Here is a 15,959-nt window from a genome sequence, read left to right on the forward strand (position 1 = left end):
TGCATTAGGGTCCACAGCCAGTTGGGAAGATAGAAGATGGCAGGAGACTGCCACCTTAGATGGTTCTTCAATTTGCAGGGTAAAAGGGAAAGGGACCCCTGACCATTTGGTCCAGTCGTGGCTGACTCTGGGGTTGCGGCGCTCATCTCGCTTTATTGGCCGAGGAAGCCGGCGTACAGCTTCCGGGTTATGTGGCCAGCATGACTAATCCATTTCTGGCGAACCAGAGCAGCGCTCGGAAATGCCGTTTACCCTCCTGCCAGAGCGGTACCTATTTATCTACTTGCACTTTGACGTGCTTTCGAACTGCTAGGTTGGCAGGAGCAGGGACCGAACAATGGGAGCTCACCCCGTCACGGGGATTCGAACTGTGACCTTCTGATTGGCAAGTCCTAGGCTCTGTGGTTTAACCCACAGCACCACCCACATCCCCAATTTGCAGGGCACACTGGTAAAAATGCAGAAAAGTGGGGAGGCAGCCCTGACCACTGCTTGGGAAGTTTACTAGAAGTGGGAGGGGGCACCAGGATGGCACCTCACCACCTTGGGCCAGCAGGGCTTCCTGAGACCATGTGTTAGGTGCTCAAGTCTGTCTTGCTGGAATCTTGTTATCATTACTTGCATGAGATCACACCAGAAGGCCCAACGCAGGGCATGTCAATGTGCACGCACAGATCCCACATGCACAGTAAGGCTTCCATTGACTTCAGGAACTTCTGCATCTCACCATGCTACATCCAGTGGCTTGCTCCTTCCCAGCCTCTCAGTGTGCAGACTATTGATGTTCCTGCTGCAGATAGTCTGTGTGCAAAAGAGTGTTCTGGTAGATGCACTAAGCCAAGGCATTATGGAAGGGCTGCTTGGCAGGTAGAACAGCCACATATTTGCATTTACACAAAGATGGCCTGGCAGGGAAGGGGAGAATTCTAATACTCCCCTCCTGTGCATGCCTCTCTCCAGGCAGAGTGAGCAAGTGGGTTACCCAGAAAGCATCTGAATGTGTGTCAGTATATAGTCTCATTTCTGCTCAAACAGATTTCAGTCCTAGCATTTAGATGCAATGGTTTATTATGGGTTTGGGAGAAAGTTCCATTGAACTCAATGAGACAGCATTTCTGAGTAGACACATATAGGAATGCAGTGTCAGTGTCTCCTTCCACACACAATGATGTTGCTGGATTAGGATAATTGATTCCCCCCCCCCCCCTCTTCTCCAGACATGTAAATATACACTGTGAGTGAAAGGTTTTCAGATCTCTAACTCCATTGTTCCAATCTACGAGGTCATAGTCAGCACATTTCATACGCTGCACAATATTCTTCATCATAATCACATGCTTGGGAGATATTCATTAATAGCCTAAAGGCGTCATTTAAATGCAACATCTCTGGGTTTTCATTTATTTATTTGTTTCTTTTAAAAGCAGCTCTGTTCTATTTTTCATAGCAAATTAGCATTACAGACTCCTAATGGAGATCTTAATTAGGCAGCGATGTTACGGCAATATTTGCGGGGATAAGGTCTGTCATTGTATACCATTCATTAAGCTCAGAACTTGTCAGTCAGTATTAAAGGGTTTCAGATCATCAGTGACTTACCTTGCTATTACAAAGTTAAATATCCACCAATAAATCTTACCATAATGTGTCAGGCCAGGCACCCTATCATTATGTACGTTATGTTTTACATTATTGTCAAACAGCCTGCTTATTATTAGCTATCCCTAATTGCCACTGAGCAGAACACATCGGAAGACCTTTGCTCTGGAGGGCTATGTTCTTGTTAATGCATTCAGCATTTTTGTCCATGAAAAACCAAGGACTCACTTTGTTCCTTTCTCATCAACTCTCCCATGCACTGAATTAATTACTGGACCCTTTTGCCAGCTGGAATGAAAAAACAAACCAACAAAAATAGTGGCTGGAATTTTCTCCCAACTATGGGAGCTCTGCGCAAAACCACTTCCCTATTCTATAGTGTCTAGCTGGACTGGGCTGTATCCAATGAACTTCTACTCAGGGTAGAACCAATGAAATGAATGAACCTACATTAGTTTTGATGGGTCTGCTCTGTGTAGGAACAGCAGTGGATAGAACCTGGAGCCTGTTCAGTTCTCGCCTGGATTTGGCAATGATACAGCTGCCCCAGTAAGGTAAGCAAAATGGGCATGTGCTCTTATGCTAGTTACGGAGCATATAAGTAGGCAAGGGGAGACTATTTTGATGAGTCAGAGTATCCTGCTTTCCACAGTGGGCAGCTACAGGCTGATGAGAGATGCATAGGTAGAGCACACAGTGTTAACAGCCCTCTTTCACTGTTCTTTCCCAGCAATGGTTATTTAGAAGCATGGTGCTGTGATCAAATGCATATTTAATTACATATTTCAATCTGTATTTGATAAGGATTTTTATTCAGCTTGTTATGGGGGCGGGTCAGATTAATGCAGGAACGGAGCACAAATAAAGACAGGTGAATATGCACATTTTGGACACTCCCAGTTTCTCATTTTCCCAATCATAACTTCAGTTCTGTGCATTTCCATATCAGTTTGCTTAAAAGAGAGAGAGAAGTTCTTATGAAAATTCTTCACAATTTTCACACAGATTTCTCCCACTGCACACACATTTTTATATGCAACACTTCCTTACATTTTTGCAAAGCTATTTCCCCATAACATAATGAATTGCAATGTTATTTTCACTAATACCTCCATTCATATGAATACTTTACCCTGGTCTATTAATTGATGTGCACATTACTTGGCCAGGGAAGTGCATTGCAAAATTCAGGTACACATGGCTTTCAAAAGATAGCAATGTTTCAATTCACGTTTAGCTGCAGAATGTGCAAATCAGTTAAGTTTGCTTTTAAATGTGGACTGGATTGAATGCCTTCCCCATCCTTAGACGCAACAGACTTATCAATAAACACATATTGAGATTGACATGAGCTAGAAATAGACCGATCCTTCCTTAGAAGATATGCCCCCAAACTTTACAGCACTGCCATTTTTGTGGCGTTTCCACTGAGAGCAAATTCCATGCCATTTATGGGGGGGGGAGGATACTTGCATATGGAATTTATCTCAATTAGATTCCCACCCGAATTTTGTGGTCCTGTATTTCCAACTTGATTCCTGGAGTGGATCTTGAAGGGGGATAGTCTATCTCCTTGCTGACTCTGGGGACAGTATTAGAAACTCAGGCTAGAGAAAGAGATCAGAGCAGAAACGTTTGTAGCCTGGAACAGAGACTTGAACCCCCAGTGTGTTTATGGAGAGTGGTGGTTCTGTCCCACTCGTCCCTACCCCCCAAACCCCCATGATTTTGTGGTGGGCTCTGTTTAAAAGCACACAACTCTATGTATTGAGTGTGAAAAGGAAAAGAAGACATAGAAGGTGAGAGGACCTTACCAGTAATTTTCCCGTTGGCTTCTAATGGAGGTTGCCAGCTGACAATGACAGCCCGGGGCTTCCCTTCTCGAGTAATGACTGTCAAATCCTTGGGAGCAGAGGTTGGGGCTTAGGAGAAGACAAAAAACAACAACAACAGATAAATGCGTAAGGTGACATATTGGTAAAGAAAGCTAAACAACATTGGGCACAGTGCGCAACAAAGGTACTAATAAGCAGGGCCAGAAGTGTCATTTAGGCAGAGTGAGGTATAGTAGCAGCCAATTCATTCGGGCATATCATAGAATTGTAGAGTTGGAAGGGACCCTGAGGGTCATCTAGGCCAACCCGCTGCAATGCAATGTTTCCAACTTTTATGCCATGCATTTCTTAAACGTGAGGGGCTTCTGAAGGTAGGCAAGGAATTTTGCTTGCCTGCGTTGGGGCAGCAAAGTTGGCATTGCACTCAAGGCCAGATGAGTTATTTGGACACTTGAAAAGAGCATCCCACAGGGGCCTCTTCCCCCTCCCTGCTACAAAAAATGCAACAGCAATAAATTAAATAGCTAATGATTAGTTGCCCTTTCATGACATCCAAGATCAGCTTCTGGGCGACTGTCTTCTTGGCTGCCTGACCAAGGACGATACACTTGGCAGGATAAATGCAGAAAACACCCTTCTTTGATCCCTGCTCTTCTCTTCCCTCTACCTTTCTCCTTGTCTTTTCCACATACCCCTTTCTCTCCCCAAGAGTTTTGGAAATCTAGTCCAGGGGGCTAGGAAAAGAGAGAGGGAATGGAGCTATTTCTCAACAACAATACAGGGATGAACTGTACCTTAAAGGAAAGTTTAGGAGGCTGACAATGGAGAGTTGCTGATTAGCAGCACCTAATTAAGCCTGCTGAAACTAATAACATGTAGTTGAAAATCTTATTTAAAAAGGGAAATTAACAGAACTTCTGAAAACATTCACTCATTTCACCATACTGATGTCAGGATGTAGTCAAAGGTTGGCTCTGTATACCCTACACATGAAGGGCGTTGCATGAGAAGAAGAGGAAGAGGAAGAGGAAGAGGAAGAGGAAGAGGAAGAGGAAGAAGAAGAAGAAGAAGAAGAAGAAGTGGTGGAGGAGTTTGGACTTAATATCCCATCTTTCACTCCCCTTAAGGAGTCTCAAAGCGGCTAAGAATCTCCTTTACCTTCCTCCCCCACAACAAACACTCTGTGAGGTGAGTGGGGCTGAGAGGCTTCAGAGAAGTGTGACTAGCCCAAGGTCACCCAGCAGCTGCATGTGGAGGAGCGGGGAAGTGAACCCGGTTCACCAGATTACGAGTCCACTGCTCTTAACCACTACACCACACTAGCTCTCATGACTGTGACTGTAAGCACAGTTCCCAACCACTGCCCCAAGGCTGACATCAACATGTTGTGCAGAACATCTGAAAAGGGGGCATCTCCAGGAATGTATGATTGGGGACTGTAGTTGTGCAAGGTCCCTAACAGTGGAGGAAGTCCAAATTTAAAGAGCAGTTACAGCTCTAGACTTCGCTTTTAGAGATTGCCCTGAGTTTGCAGACTCCAAGAGAGGATCCAGAAGCTGAGGGCAGAACTGACAGCTGTGGTTCATCTATCCCCTCCATTTGTTGGGCATATTAATGGGAAATGAGTGCGTAAAAGAGCCATTGTGAAACACTGGTATTTGTTATATGATCTCTGATTGGTGGAGATCCAGGACTCATGAATGAACCAGGAATGAGGGAGGGGATACGGTCATGCTGACATCGAAAGTGTAATAGCTAGGGGGTAAACAATGGCAACAAGAAGGGCTTGAACACAAAGTGAAAATATACACGCAAAGTACTGTTTGAGAATATTCTGCTTTTACCTACTGTGAAATCAATATTCCCAGCTTCGAAACAGAAACCCCAAAGCAATACATTAAACTGTTGTATATGCAGCACCAATCTAAATAAATGTGATTTATTTAGGTTTGGATGTTGCCCAATATGATTAATATTTATAATATTTATAACCTACCCTTCGCCATAGCTATCTTGGAACAATAAAATTCAGTTTAAAACACAACAATTCCTGTACAATAGATAAAGACAGCAGCTGAAAAAATAAATGCAATCAGCAGTCATTAAACTATCGTCAGGCTGCAGAGTGGTTATCTGAAATGACAGCTTAGAACCTGAAAGTGCCTGAATATATATGCAAATAATTCAAAACACTGAGGAAGTTATATAAGAACAACTCAAGACGTTGTATTCTTCATGGTTGCCTTTTTTCACTGATTTTTGCATGTAGTTAGAACAGAGAGGGGTAATACGGTTTCAAAACAAAACTTTGCCTTCTTACATCCATTCTTGGATGCAGTAGGACTACTTGAGCACTTGATAAATTAGTACAGAACACGGACTTCTCTCTTTCTAATAATAAAAGAGGATTTCTACACATGTTTTCATCTGATCTCGGGCTCTTTTGAAAAATGAATTGCAATGATGCCTCATCATTAGCCGGAAAGGTCTTTGAAGTTCACTGCATTTATGCAGCGTAGTATTGTAAATACTCCATTTATTAAAGTGCAGCAACTCTGGATTGGAGCCAAAAAGCAGCTGCTAGGTGATGTGCCTGTTCTGCCGTGCTTCCCCCTAGAATGTGTCGTGCTTTTCGCAACAACACAGTAAAATGTGGCCAAAGGAAAATGCAATCTGTGTTAGCAGCGGAAGTGGATGGTTGTAGTGGGAGCCAATAATAATAATAATAATAATAATAATAATAATAATAATAATAATAATAATAAATTTTATTTATATCCCGCCCTCCCCAGCCAAAGCCGGGCTCAGGGCAGCTAACAACAATAAAATAATACAATATTCTAAAATCATTTCATTATAAAATTAATTCAAATCAAATTGATGGCAACCATTGGGCTAGAGTTCTATGAAGAATGCCAAAGGAGGGAGTCAGGCTGTGCCCTGGCCAAAGGCCTGGTGGAACAACTCTGTCTTGTAGGCCCTGTGGAAAGATGTCAAGTCCTGCAGGCCCCAAGTCTCTTGTGACAGAGCGTTCCACCAGATCGGAGCCACAGCCAAAAAAAGCCCTGGCTCTAGTTGAGGCCAACCTAACCTCTCTGTGGCCTGGGACCTTCAAGACGTTTTTGTTTGAAGACCGTAAGTTCCTCTGTGGGACATACCAATATTTGAAAACACCGGGGGAAGAAACCTAACGGAGACATACCTGCCTCGTAAGTAGTAGCGTGAGCCGTCATACTCCATGTGCTCGACCTTCGACCTTTCGTGACCATGACTGAGAACTCATACATGGTATTTGGCTTCAGTCCCGATACGGTGTGACTCAAGGCTGTTGTGTCTGCGGACTATAAAGGGGGGAGGGACAGAAAATATAGGTATAAAGGACAATCATGCTACATTCCTGATGGAAAACCAACTTTGAGAATGATCTTCTGAGGCTAGTTTCTTCTTCCGGGACACTGATTTGTCTCCCTTTCTTCAAATTCTTCCTCAAAACCTTCCATTCCCACAAACCTATTGATCAATCCCCCCCCCCCCCAATTCGTTATTCCTCAAATACAATTATTTGTAACTGTCTTTGCTAATATCCATCTCTTTTTACTCTGGGTCTCCCTTCTCTTCAACTGTATCCAATCCCTTGATTGTTTCCCATCCATCAAGCTTTGACATTGCATTGTGTGCTCCCTGGGGACCATAAATGCTAAGAAATTCAGGAAAAATGGAAGGACAATTAAAAAGCCCCTCACCCAACCCCCTAACCTGAAAATGGACTTGTAAACATGGGGGAGGAGACATCCCAGTTCAGCTCTACGCTGGTGCACCCCAGGGATCAACTTTTTCCCCACCACACGTTGTGAAAAATCAGTGTCCTAGCCTATCCAAACTGGGCTGAGACATTGCATGCCCTTTATGGGACAAACAAGTTTTTAAAAATGTTACTGGACTACTTTGGTTTGAATTACTTTTTTGATATTATATTAAACCCTACCTGGGACCTATAACACTCACTTTATTGAAGAAGTTGTTCCTTGTTCCTTTAAAAAACACACACACATAATAATGCTTATTTACCTGTCCTTTGCAACAAGGACATTCTGAGCCGCATTCCTACATATTTAATCAGGTGATCGAAAACACCTCTGCTGCCTCTTGGGTAAATATGTACTGATGCTCTTATAAAAAGTTCTGATGTTAATACCTTGTGCTTGTTTGTGCTTTGGCTTGGCTAAGTGTGTGCTTTTGATCACGCGTTTTATGGAGGCCAATGCATTATTCATCTTGTTGATGGAAGTGTGCTAAGAACAGGCAAACAGAAGGGTCCTAATAGGTATATTGGGACTTTGGTAATACAATATTTCTCCTCATCTATCTCTTGTTTAAGGTTGCATTAAGGACCCACTTGAGAATGGCAAGTTTTTATCTTGAAGTATGAAAATGAGCAGCAGAACCAGAGGAAGCCAGCAGTGAGGATCATGGACTATTCTGCAACTTTAGAGCATTAAAGAACAACTCAGGAAGGGATGTCGCCCTGTGGAAGAGTATCTACTTTGTATGCAGAAGTTCTCAGGTTTAATCCCCAGAATCTAGGTTCAGCTATGTCTCCTGCATGAAACCCTGGAAAGCTGATGCCAATCAGTGTAGAAAATACTCAGTTAGGCAGACCAATGACCTGCCTTGGTAGAAGGTGGCTTCCTATGTTCCCACATACACAGCTTAGTCCCCACATTTTCCATTGCTCTTGAGGATTCAGTGACCCTCTTCACAAGTGGTCAGGGGTCAAATGTGCCAACTCCTAGGGGTGGAAGTGACTTTGGCCCCCTCAGTATTGAGGGGAAGGAGGAGGCCAAGCATGGAGTCAAGCGCAGAGCGGTTCAGTGGCTGGCTCCTCCTGACCGCAAGAGAGAAAGCCATGCTGTGGTAGGCTCCATGCTTGTCCTCCTCCTGATGATGCAGCGCTGTGCACAATGCATGCTGGGCACATGACATCATGGGTGCATGGCGCACAATGCACACATCTTGTGTGCTGCCCCCCCAATCTTGACTGCAAGACAGAGCCTCTGGTGGGGTGTGTTGTGTAGACAGTTTTGTTTATGAAAGTGGAAATGGAAGCTGAAATTATCTCAGAGTGCTTAGCTATAAATATTCTGGTCCCTGTGGGTGTGAAGATAGGTTTGAAAATTAGTGGTCAATGCCTCATGAGGCTCCCATTCTCAAGCAAGCCTTCACAACAGCAGTGGAGAATCTCTACACATTGTTGGGTTACAGATTCCATCATTCCTGCTGCTTGGAGCTAATGGAAGCTGGAGTTCAATAATGTTTGGAGCACCACAAGTTCCCCATTTCTGCCTAGCAGTATGAAACCATGGTTTCTGGAACTGTGGGGTATGTGGAGCCCGGCTCATGACATGCCCATCTAGATGATTTTTTGAGCAAATGTTGGGATTCAGAAAGAGAAGCCCGTTCATCACTACAAAGAAACTTCACCTTGTATTTTGCACTTGTAGAGTAGCTGGTTCTCCATCGGACCGTGTAAAACCGAACCTCCGTTGTCTTTTGATTCTTGGGGACAGAGTTGTCTGCCCAGCTGACCCTCACGGCGTCGTGGGTTAACGCGACAGCCTGGACACCTACTGGTGGGAGCATGGGGGTGGAGATATCTGGGACTGAGGTAGGGAAATCATCAAGCAAAGGATAAAAATCAACTTCTAATGGGTCAATGGGATCTGGGTCACAAAAGCCACCAGAAAAAAACGAGCATACCACAAATTAAAATAAAGAATAGCATCGTCAAAGAAACAAATAAATAAACAGCCACCAGTGAGATACACATCACAATGGGTTAAATGTATGGCAATAAAGATGATGGGAGGAGAATATAGGAACAGGAGAAAAACAAACAAACAGCCATTAATTGAAAAATACATAAGCAACAAGTTAACTCACATTAATTTGTCAAGAGCAAACCAACATTAAAGGCATAACCTTATGCATTCTCATTACACTATTTTGCTTTCTTTTCTCCCAGTGAAGTTGCAATACTTGGTGTGTTTTCAGAATGATCCACAAGCCTTTTCAAGGAAACACATAATCGATGTGTTATTTTTAAAATTCCCTACAATGTCCTAAAGCAGAAGTTATTTGAAAGCCTTGTTTTGTAAATGCAGCGCATGTTAGAGTTACCTGTATTACTGACTCTCTCTTTCAGAATTGCTCGATAATTTGTTCTCTGAACATTGTACCATCTGCTTAACATTTTGTTTTCAGGGAAGTCAGAACGGTATGGGCTTATGTGTGGGGGATTAGTCCTGAGCCAAAACTATTTGTCTTGCTTTTCCTCATTATTGTGAGCATTGAAATGCGCTTCTCTTTATGACTACTTTCAGGGCTCATTGAAAATATCTGCTGTGTTGTGATGCTGTTCTCCTGTGTGATCTTTTTGTTGCTCCTTGTCCTCACCCACCAGCTTTGCTCTCACTTACTGCATTCAAGTAATTCCGCAGTGATTCTGTAATGATTCCAGCGATTTTGCTTACAGCATCATGAGACTACATTTGATGAGATAGGATAAAGGATATTTGTAAGCAGAACAATGTGACCTCACGCAGAAAATTAAATCGTAAATAAGGTCCATTGGTCAGTGAGGACAAGTTAAAAATAAGAAAATGGCGCTGAGAAGCAACAACAGCTGGGACAGCAGGATGAAACCAGGATCAAACATTCATACTAAATTATATCCAAAGTTGTGCAAGTCATGTTTTGCTTGGAACTTCACCTTCCTCTTCTCTCCCCACGCCTTCCAAATCTCCTCCAGAGGATCCCGCAATCTTTCTGAAAGTGCAGTAGAGAGCTGTAGTGGAGAGGAGGAGAATATTCCAAGGCAGGAGTGGAAATCTGTTCTGGAATGGCAGTTGGGTTGGATACAACCCAATCCAAATTTTCAGAAAAGGTAAGTAAAGCTGTGAGTACTTTGGGGGAAATGTATTTGCCTCTGTTGAATGTGTAAATTGTGGGGAGGGTTAGGGAATATGCAGCTAATTGCGACGGTGATCCATTTTTGTTAGTTTGATGCTGTTAAAAATGATTCACAGCTACAGATGGATAATTGATTTGTTCAGAATCGTGTCTGTCTACTGCTTGAGGACTAAACAGCACTGCTTCTTCTGGGCCTCACCTGAGCCTTTTGCCTTTACAATGCGCTACGTGGCATGACAATCTTTAGGCCATGGAAGCAGACATTTTGAAGGCACAAATTGACACATTCCAACAACCTCCAGAGTACAGTCTGGGGTTTTGTCAACACACTTCAGAATATATAAAAAGCATAGCATTTCAAACATTTTCTGAATTTGGCAGATCTGGATTACAGTTTTGAAGCTCCCTTGAGTTCCCTGCTTTTTGATGCATGTTTTTTGAAATGGTGGAAATTACACCACACATTGAGTCAGCATCAATCTTTGGCTTCTGTTGTCTCCCTGACACTTTTCCTTTTTCACATGCCAGATGAGAAGATCAAAAGTCCCCAGTTCTGCTTTTTTAAATGAACCTCAATTTAGAAACCACAATTTCCTGTGATGGCTTAACTCTGGATATTGTGGTTTGTTTATCAAATGATGCTTTCAGAACACTACATTTTGATCCTGGCTAGATTTTGCTAACCACAGTTACCTGCATTTGGATGTCATAGAGCACTGTGGTTAGTTTACAATCAGAGGTAAGAAAGAAGGGGAGAGGGAAGTATACAAGCCTGAGAGCTTGGTTTCCTATTACATCAAATCCCATTACACCTGAACTAGGCTAATGAATTTTATGTTAGCAAACTCATTATACTATTCTGGGTGAAGTGGATAAGGAGTCATACTTGTAGAAGTCAAATCAAAGTATCAATATCTGTGAAATTTCCTAGTTGAGTATTAGATCATTTCCTCTGTGTCTGTCTATCTAGCTGTATGTCTTTTTTTAAAGCACGTTTTATAAAAGCAATTAGTTCTGCAAATTTTCCAAACAATTATCAAGCAATACAGCAGTGTTTTGAATAAAAATAAAAACACCCAAGAGAAAAATGCTATCAGAAATTTATGCAGAACCATAAATTTGGGCAGAGTGGGTATATTACTGTGGGGGTCCCCCCCCCACTTTTTCATCCTTGAGGACTACCTTATGAAACTTCAGTACAGAACAGAACATGCAAAATTGTCATTTGTGCATGAAATTCAAGTAGACTATGCAACATGATTTATGCCTCTGTTGGAGAATAATGGAGAATATTACCCATTTGTTCTTAGAGCTTTCAAGTTCCACTTGTAAACCAAACATCCATTCTCCCACCCTCAAAAATGAAGTAATAGAAAAATTTATAGATGCAATATTGCAAGTTTCCATGGCTCTAGCCAAAAGGTAATGTGTGTTGTACATTAAATATATGAAACACTTTACATCTTCCTTTTACATTTTATCTGCCTTGGGAGATCTAGCAATTTGAAGGCCTCTTGCATATGACACAGTGAAAATAATAATAATCCAGTCTAGCAATATTAATGGTTGGAGTCCATTGGGATGATTTGGATTTTGAGCTATTTCATTGCTAAGCAGCAAAACCAGAGGCATCTCAGTAATCTAATCCATTGGCATAGGGGCCAACTGCTAGGGGGCCAAGGTCCCTTCACCCCCCATAAAATATTTGAGGGGGCCAGGGTCCCCCAAAGTGGATGAGCATTGCCATTCAAATGTTGCGTGGTTATGTAGGGCGGGGCTTACATGGATGCCCAATATTTTATTCAAGTTGGCACCCCTGTCCACTGGTGTTTGAAAAAAGAGGACCCTAAAAACTTGAACCATTTCTTTCCCCAGAATATTATCACCTGCTGATGTTGGCACATCGACAGCTGACATTTAGTAATTGCATGCTCTCGGTGAAAGAAAATGGAGCATGTTTTCTCGTTTTGTTTGTTGTTTTGACCACACACATTTTCACACCAGAGCCAGTGCTTGGGGGTTGCATGATTTGTCATTGGCCAAGGGCTCAAGGTTCACCAGGGAACCAGCTGAGCTTCTTGTTTCCTGGGGAAATGGAGGCAGTGAAAGTCTCTCTGGTATGGCCTGTGTCTTCCCTGGGTTCTCACTGTGTTGTGGTACAATTATGTTCCTTCAGAGTCATCCGTATCATATTGAGGATTTGCAGGGAATGGGTTTGCAGGAGACTCTGCACTCCATACTTAAGGGAGCTTTCTCCATTTTTATACCCTGTCACTTTTAAGGAAGTGCACTAGTGATCTCTTGCCAAAGGGCCCCTAGATCCTTAAGCGAGGCCTCCTTTGCATCCACACATGGCTGTCAATTTCTTAATTTATGCTTGGGATCTGCCAATCTGGAAAACACCACCTTTGACCTTGAAGCCATTCCTTTTGTTCTCAGATGTGCAAAAGTAGGCTATGGTCACTCTGTGAAAATTTACCCTCACCATCAACCCTCTTTAGTAGGTTAAACCAAGAGAGGTAATTGTTCAAGATCACCTAATGAGCTTTTGCATTTGAATGGAGATTTGATCTGCAGCACTCTAACCACACTGTCTCTCAGTGGGCCACAGTTACAGGAAAAATTGGCCCATTAGGGGTGTGGAGGGTAAGACATTATTTATACTGAGAGTTTCTGTTCTTTTGCAGCTACTCTCAGTGTTGCAAAAATGAGTCCTGATGTTGATGCTGAATCCTGCTGACGCAGCTTAAAATATGTATGTATATAAAAGTCTAACCTACAAAGGTTCATAAGGATTTTTACAAGCTACTAAAAGAGGCTGGGAAAGTAACTTCAAGGATGTGATGTACAACAAACATGTCCAGATTTATTGAACTAAGAAGATGCTCATCTCAGTGGCCTTTTGTGGAAGAAGACATAGCCTCTATAAGGCTATTTCATTTCTCCTTTGTTTTCCTCACAGAGTAGACACCACCTGAGATCCACATTCCTGAAGGGACATCCTTTCAAGTCCCACGTACCCAATGCTAGGTGGGGCTAGAGACTAAAAAAGCTGGGGACGGAGGCAATGTTGGCTAGAGCAATGGGTGTGATTCTTACCTTGGTACAGAAGACTACATTCCAGAAGTTTCTACACACTTAAACATCCATCCTTCAGGCAAACAAGAGGCATTATTTGAGAACTGGGTGTGGCCTCAAGAGAGACCTAGAGGACTGGGGGCCATATTCAACTCCCTGTCCTGCAGTTCCCTACTCTCTGGTAGGGATCATATTCCACATTTTTAACAACAACAGCAATAACAATAACAATTCACTGGTTAGGCATACAAATCTTGATAGAACCATGTACTTCAAAAAACCTTTAAAAGAAAAAGTTAACCTTAGATCATTTTGGGAAACATATATTCAGAAAAGTTCCAAAACCTGCATGCACAGAAGATGGAGAAGCGACCTTTGCAACCACCAGAGTGGAGAAGTTGCATTTACAAAGGAAAACCACCGCATAATGAAGTTATTAGAGTATGGATCACTTTATTCTTAGGAGAGGGTTTTTTTTTTTAAAAAAAGGGTGAAAGTTGGAAAACATAATAGATTTTCTCTCTTTATGATTTCCAATACTTTTTTTAAAAATGGGAATACTTCACAAAACTCATGGGTGCAAGGAATGGTTCGCCACCTGGAGCTAACATGCTATAATTTGGTCCAGCTATTCCTCATGAACAACCTTAGTGTTCTGTTATTCAGTCTGTTCTTTCTTGCTTTGCTCTCAGTGACTTGACTTTCCTCTACTTTAGGAAAGTTCTGAACAAGATAGGTTTTGCACGAGGAAAGACGACAATTGTCTACGAAATTACACACGTTGCTCCAGTGGGGGAAAATATGATATAATTCTTAGGATTTGTAAGGCATGTTGGAATGTTCAAAGCACTTCTCATACATTGTCTAAGTAATGCTTACAACAGGTCATGATTATCAGCATCTTTCAGGTGATGGAGGGGAGAAACTAAGAAAGAGGGGTTCGCTTAAGACTACTTATTAAGAGTTTGTGTCAGAGCTGAGTATCACTGGGGGCTCCCAGTACACCTAGCCACTGCACTGTGTTAGCTCACTGGAACTGTTGTCAAATACACACTTTCTTGAGAGTAAATTCCATTGAGTTTTATGGGGCTTATATCTCAGCAGACATCACTGAGCTCTCACATCCCCTTGAAAGATAGCTTCTATTGCACACTGATTCTGTGGCTTGGAACCTAATACTGCAACTCTAGTGTCATTCAGTAGCAGCCTGGAAATGTGTGTGGAAGGAAGATGATGCTTCAGAAAGGATGTGGATGGTTCTGACTGCTATTAACAGCTGAGCAAAACTGGCAGTGTCTTAAATTAGTACTAATATATCATCTCAAAGTGCAACCTCTCTGCCCGACCCTTGTCTGTGTCTCTGACTTTTGCTGGCTGTGGCAGATTATTTTCAACCTAGCAAAACTTATAAATGATAGGGGAAATGACAAAAAGCCATTTCTGGAGGGGCAACAGTGTTAGAATTCTTCGAATGTGGCCTTTACATATTCAAATTATGCCCAGATCTGGCATTTTGAAAAGTAAAACTGCTCAACTAGAGAACATTGTCACAAGGCTGCCTGGAGTTTATAGCCAGCAGCACAAATGTAATCATTTCTGAGAGGTATAATCATTTCATTTTGCTCTGTCACTGGTCCTTCAATTTAAATCTAGACAAAGGAACAGTTGACATCGCACAGAGTCAATTTGATCAGAGTCGGTTGCCACTGCCATCCCAAAATATCCATGCAAGGTCAGGTTTTTATGCCCTGAAAGAAGAATGATTGATTCACATTTGCTTCAGTGGAACTGAACCCCATGCTACCACCATAACATCTATAAAGAGGAACCACATTGGATGAAATTACCATCCATATGTAAAGGTAATGGTAACAGATGAAGCTGACCAAAGACGTAACACCCCTTTTCTCTAATCTTAAATTTTTCACTATACAGTGGTAACTCAGGTTACATACACTTCAGGTTACATTCTTTCAGAATGGACAGGTTTGATCTTCTTGCAGTCCATGGGACTCTCAAGATTCTCCTCCAGCACCATAATTCAAAAGTATCAATTCTTCGGCGATCAGCCTTCTTTATGGTCCAGCTCTCACTTCCATACATCACTACAGTGGTACCTCGGGTTACATACGCTTCAGGTTACAGACTCCGCTAACCCAGAAATAGTGCTTCAGGTTGAGAACTTTGTTTCAGGATGAGAACAGAAATCGTGCTCCAGCGGTGCGGCAGCAGCGGGAGACCCCATTAGCTAAAGTAATGCTTCAGGTTAAGAACAGTTTGAGGTTAAGTACGGACCTCCGGAACGGATTAAGTACTTAACCCGAGGTACCACTGTATATTAGTAGAATAGAATAGTATTACAGAATTTGTTAATATACTATAGCCTGAATCTTAATGTTTTACTCCATAAAATGGAAGTAACGTCTATTCACAGAAAGTGAATTACATTTATGGAGGGGGTCTTTCTATACCTGGGAG

The 15,959-nt window shown here is 42.3% G+C and overlaps 1 protein-coding gene across 3 annotated transcripts in view; it reads right to left on the minus strand.

Moving 5' to 3' along the window:
* The window catches only part of DCC (DCC netrin 1 receptor), a gene marked incomplete at its 5' end in the record, with an annotated part of 926,289 nt that overhangs the window by 99,554 nt on the left and 810,776 nt on the right, over window positions 1-15,959 (minus strand). For 2 of the 3 annotated variants that reach the window (XM_083402634.1, XM_083402636.1), the window contains 3 exons: window positions 3,414-3,521; window positions 6,637-6,775; window positions 8,916-9,154. In XM_083402634.1, coding sequence (XP_083258760.1) covers window positions 3,414-3,521; window positions 6,637-6,775; window positions 8,916-9,154 — 486 coding nt within the window. The remainder of the gene's footprint in view (window positions 1-3,413; window positions 3,522-6,636; window positions 6,776-8,915; window positions 9,155-15,959) is intronic. The other variant, XM_083402635.1, reaches the window with a different exon arrangement.

This window comes from Podarcis tiliguerta (assembly GCF_965153285.1).
Source record: "Podarcis tiliguerta genome assembly, chromosome: 11".
Taxonomy (NCBI): Eukaryota; Metazoa; Chordata; class Lepidosauria; order Squamata; family Lacertidae; genus Podarcis; species Podarcis tiliguerta.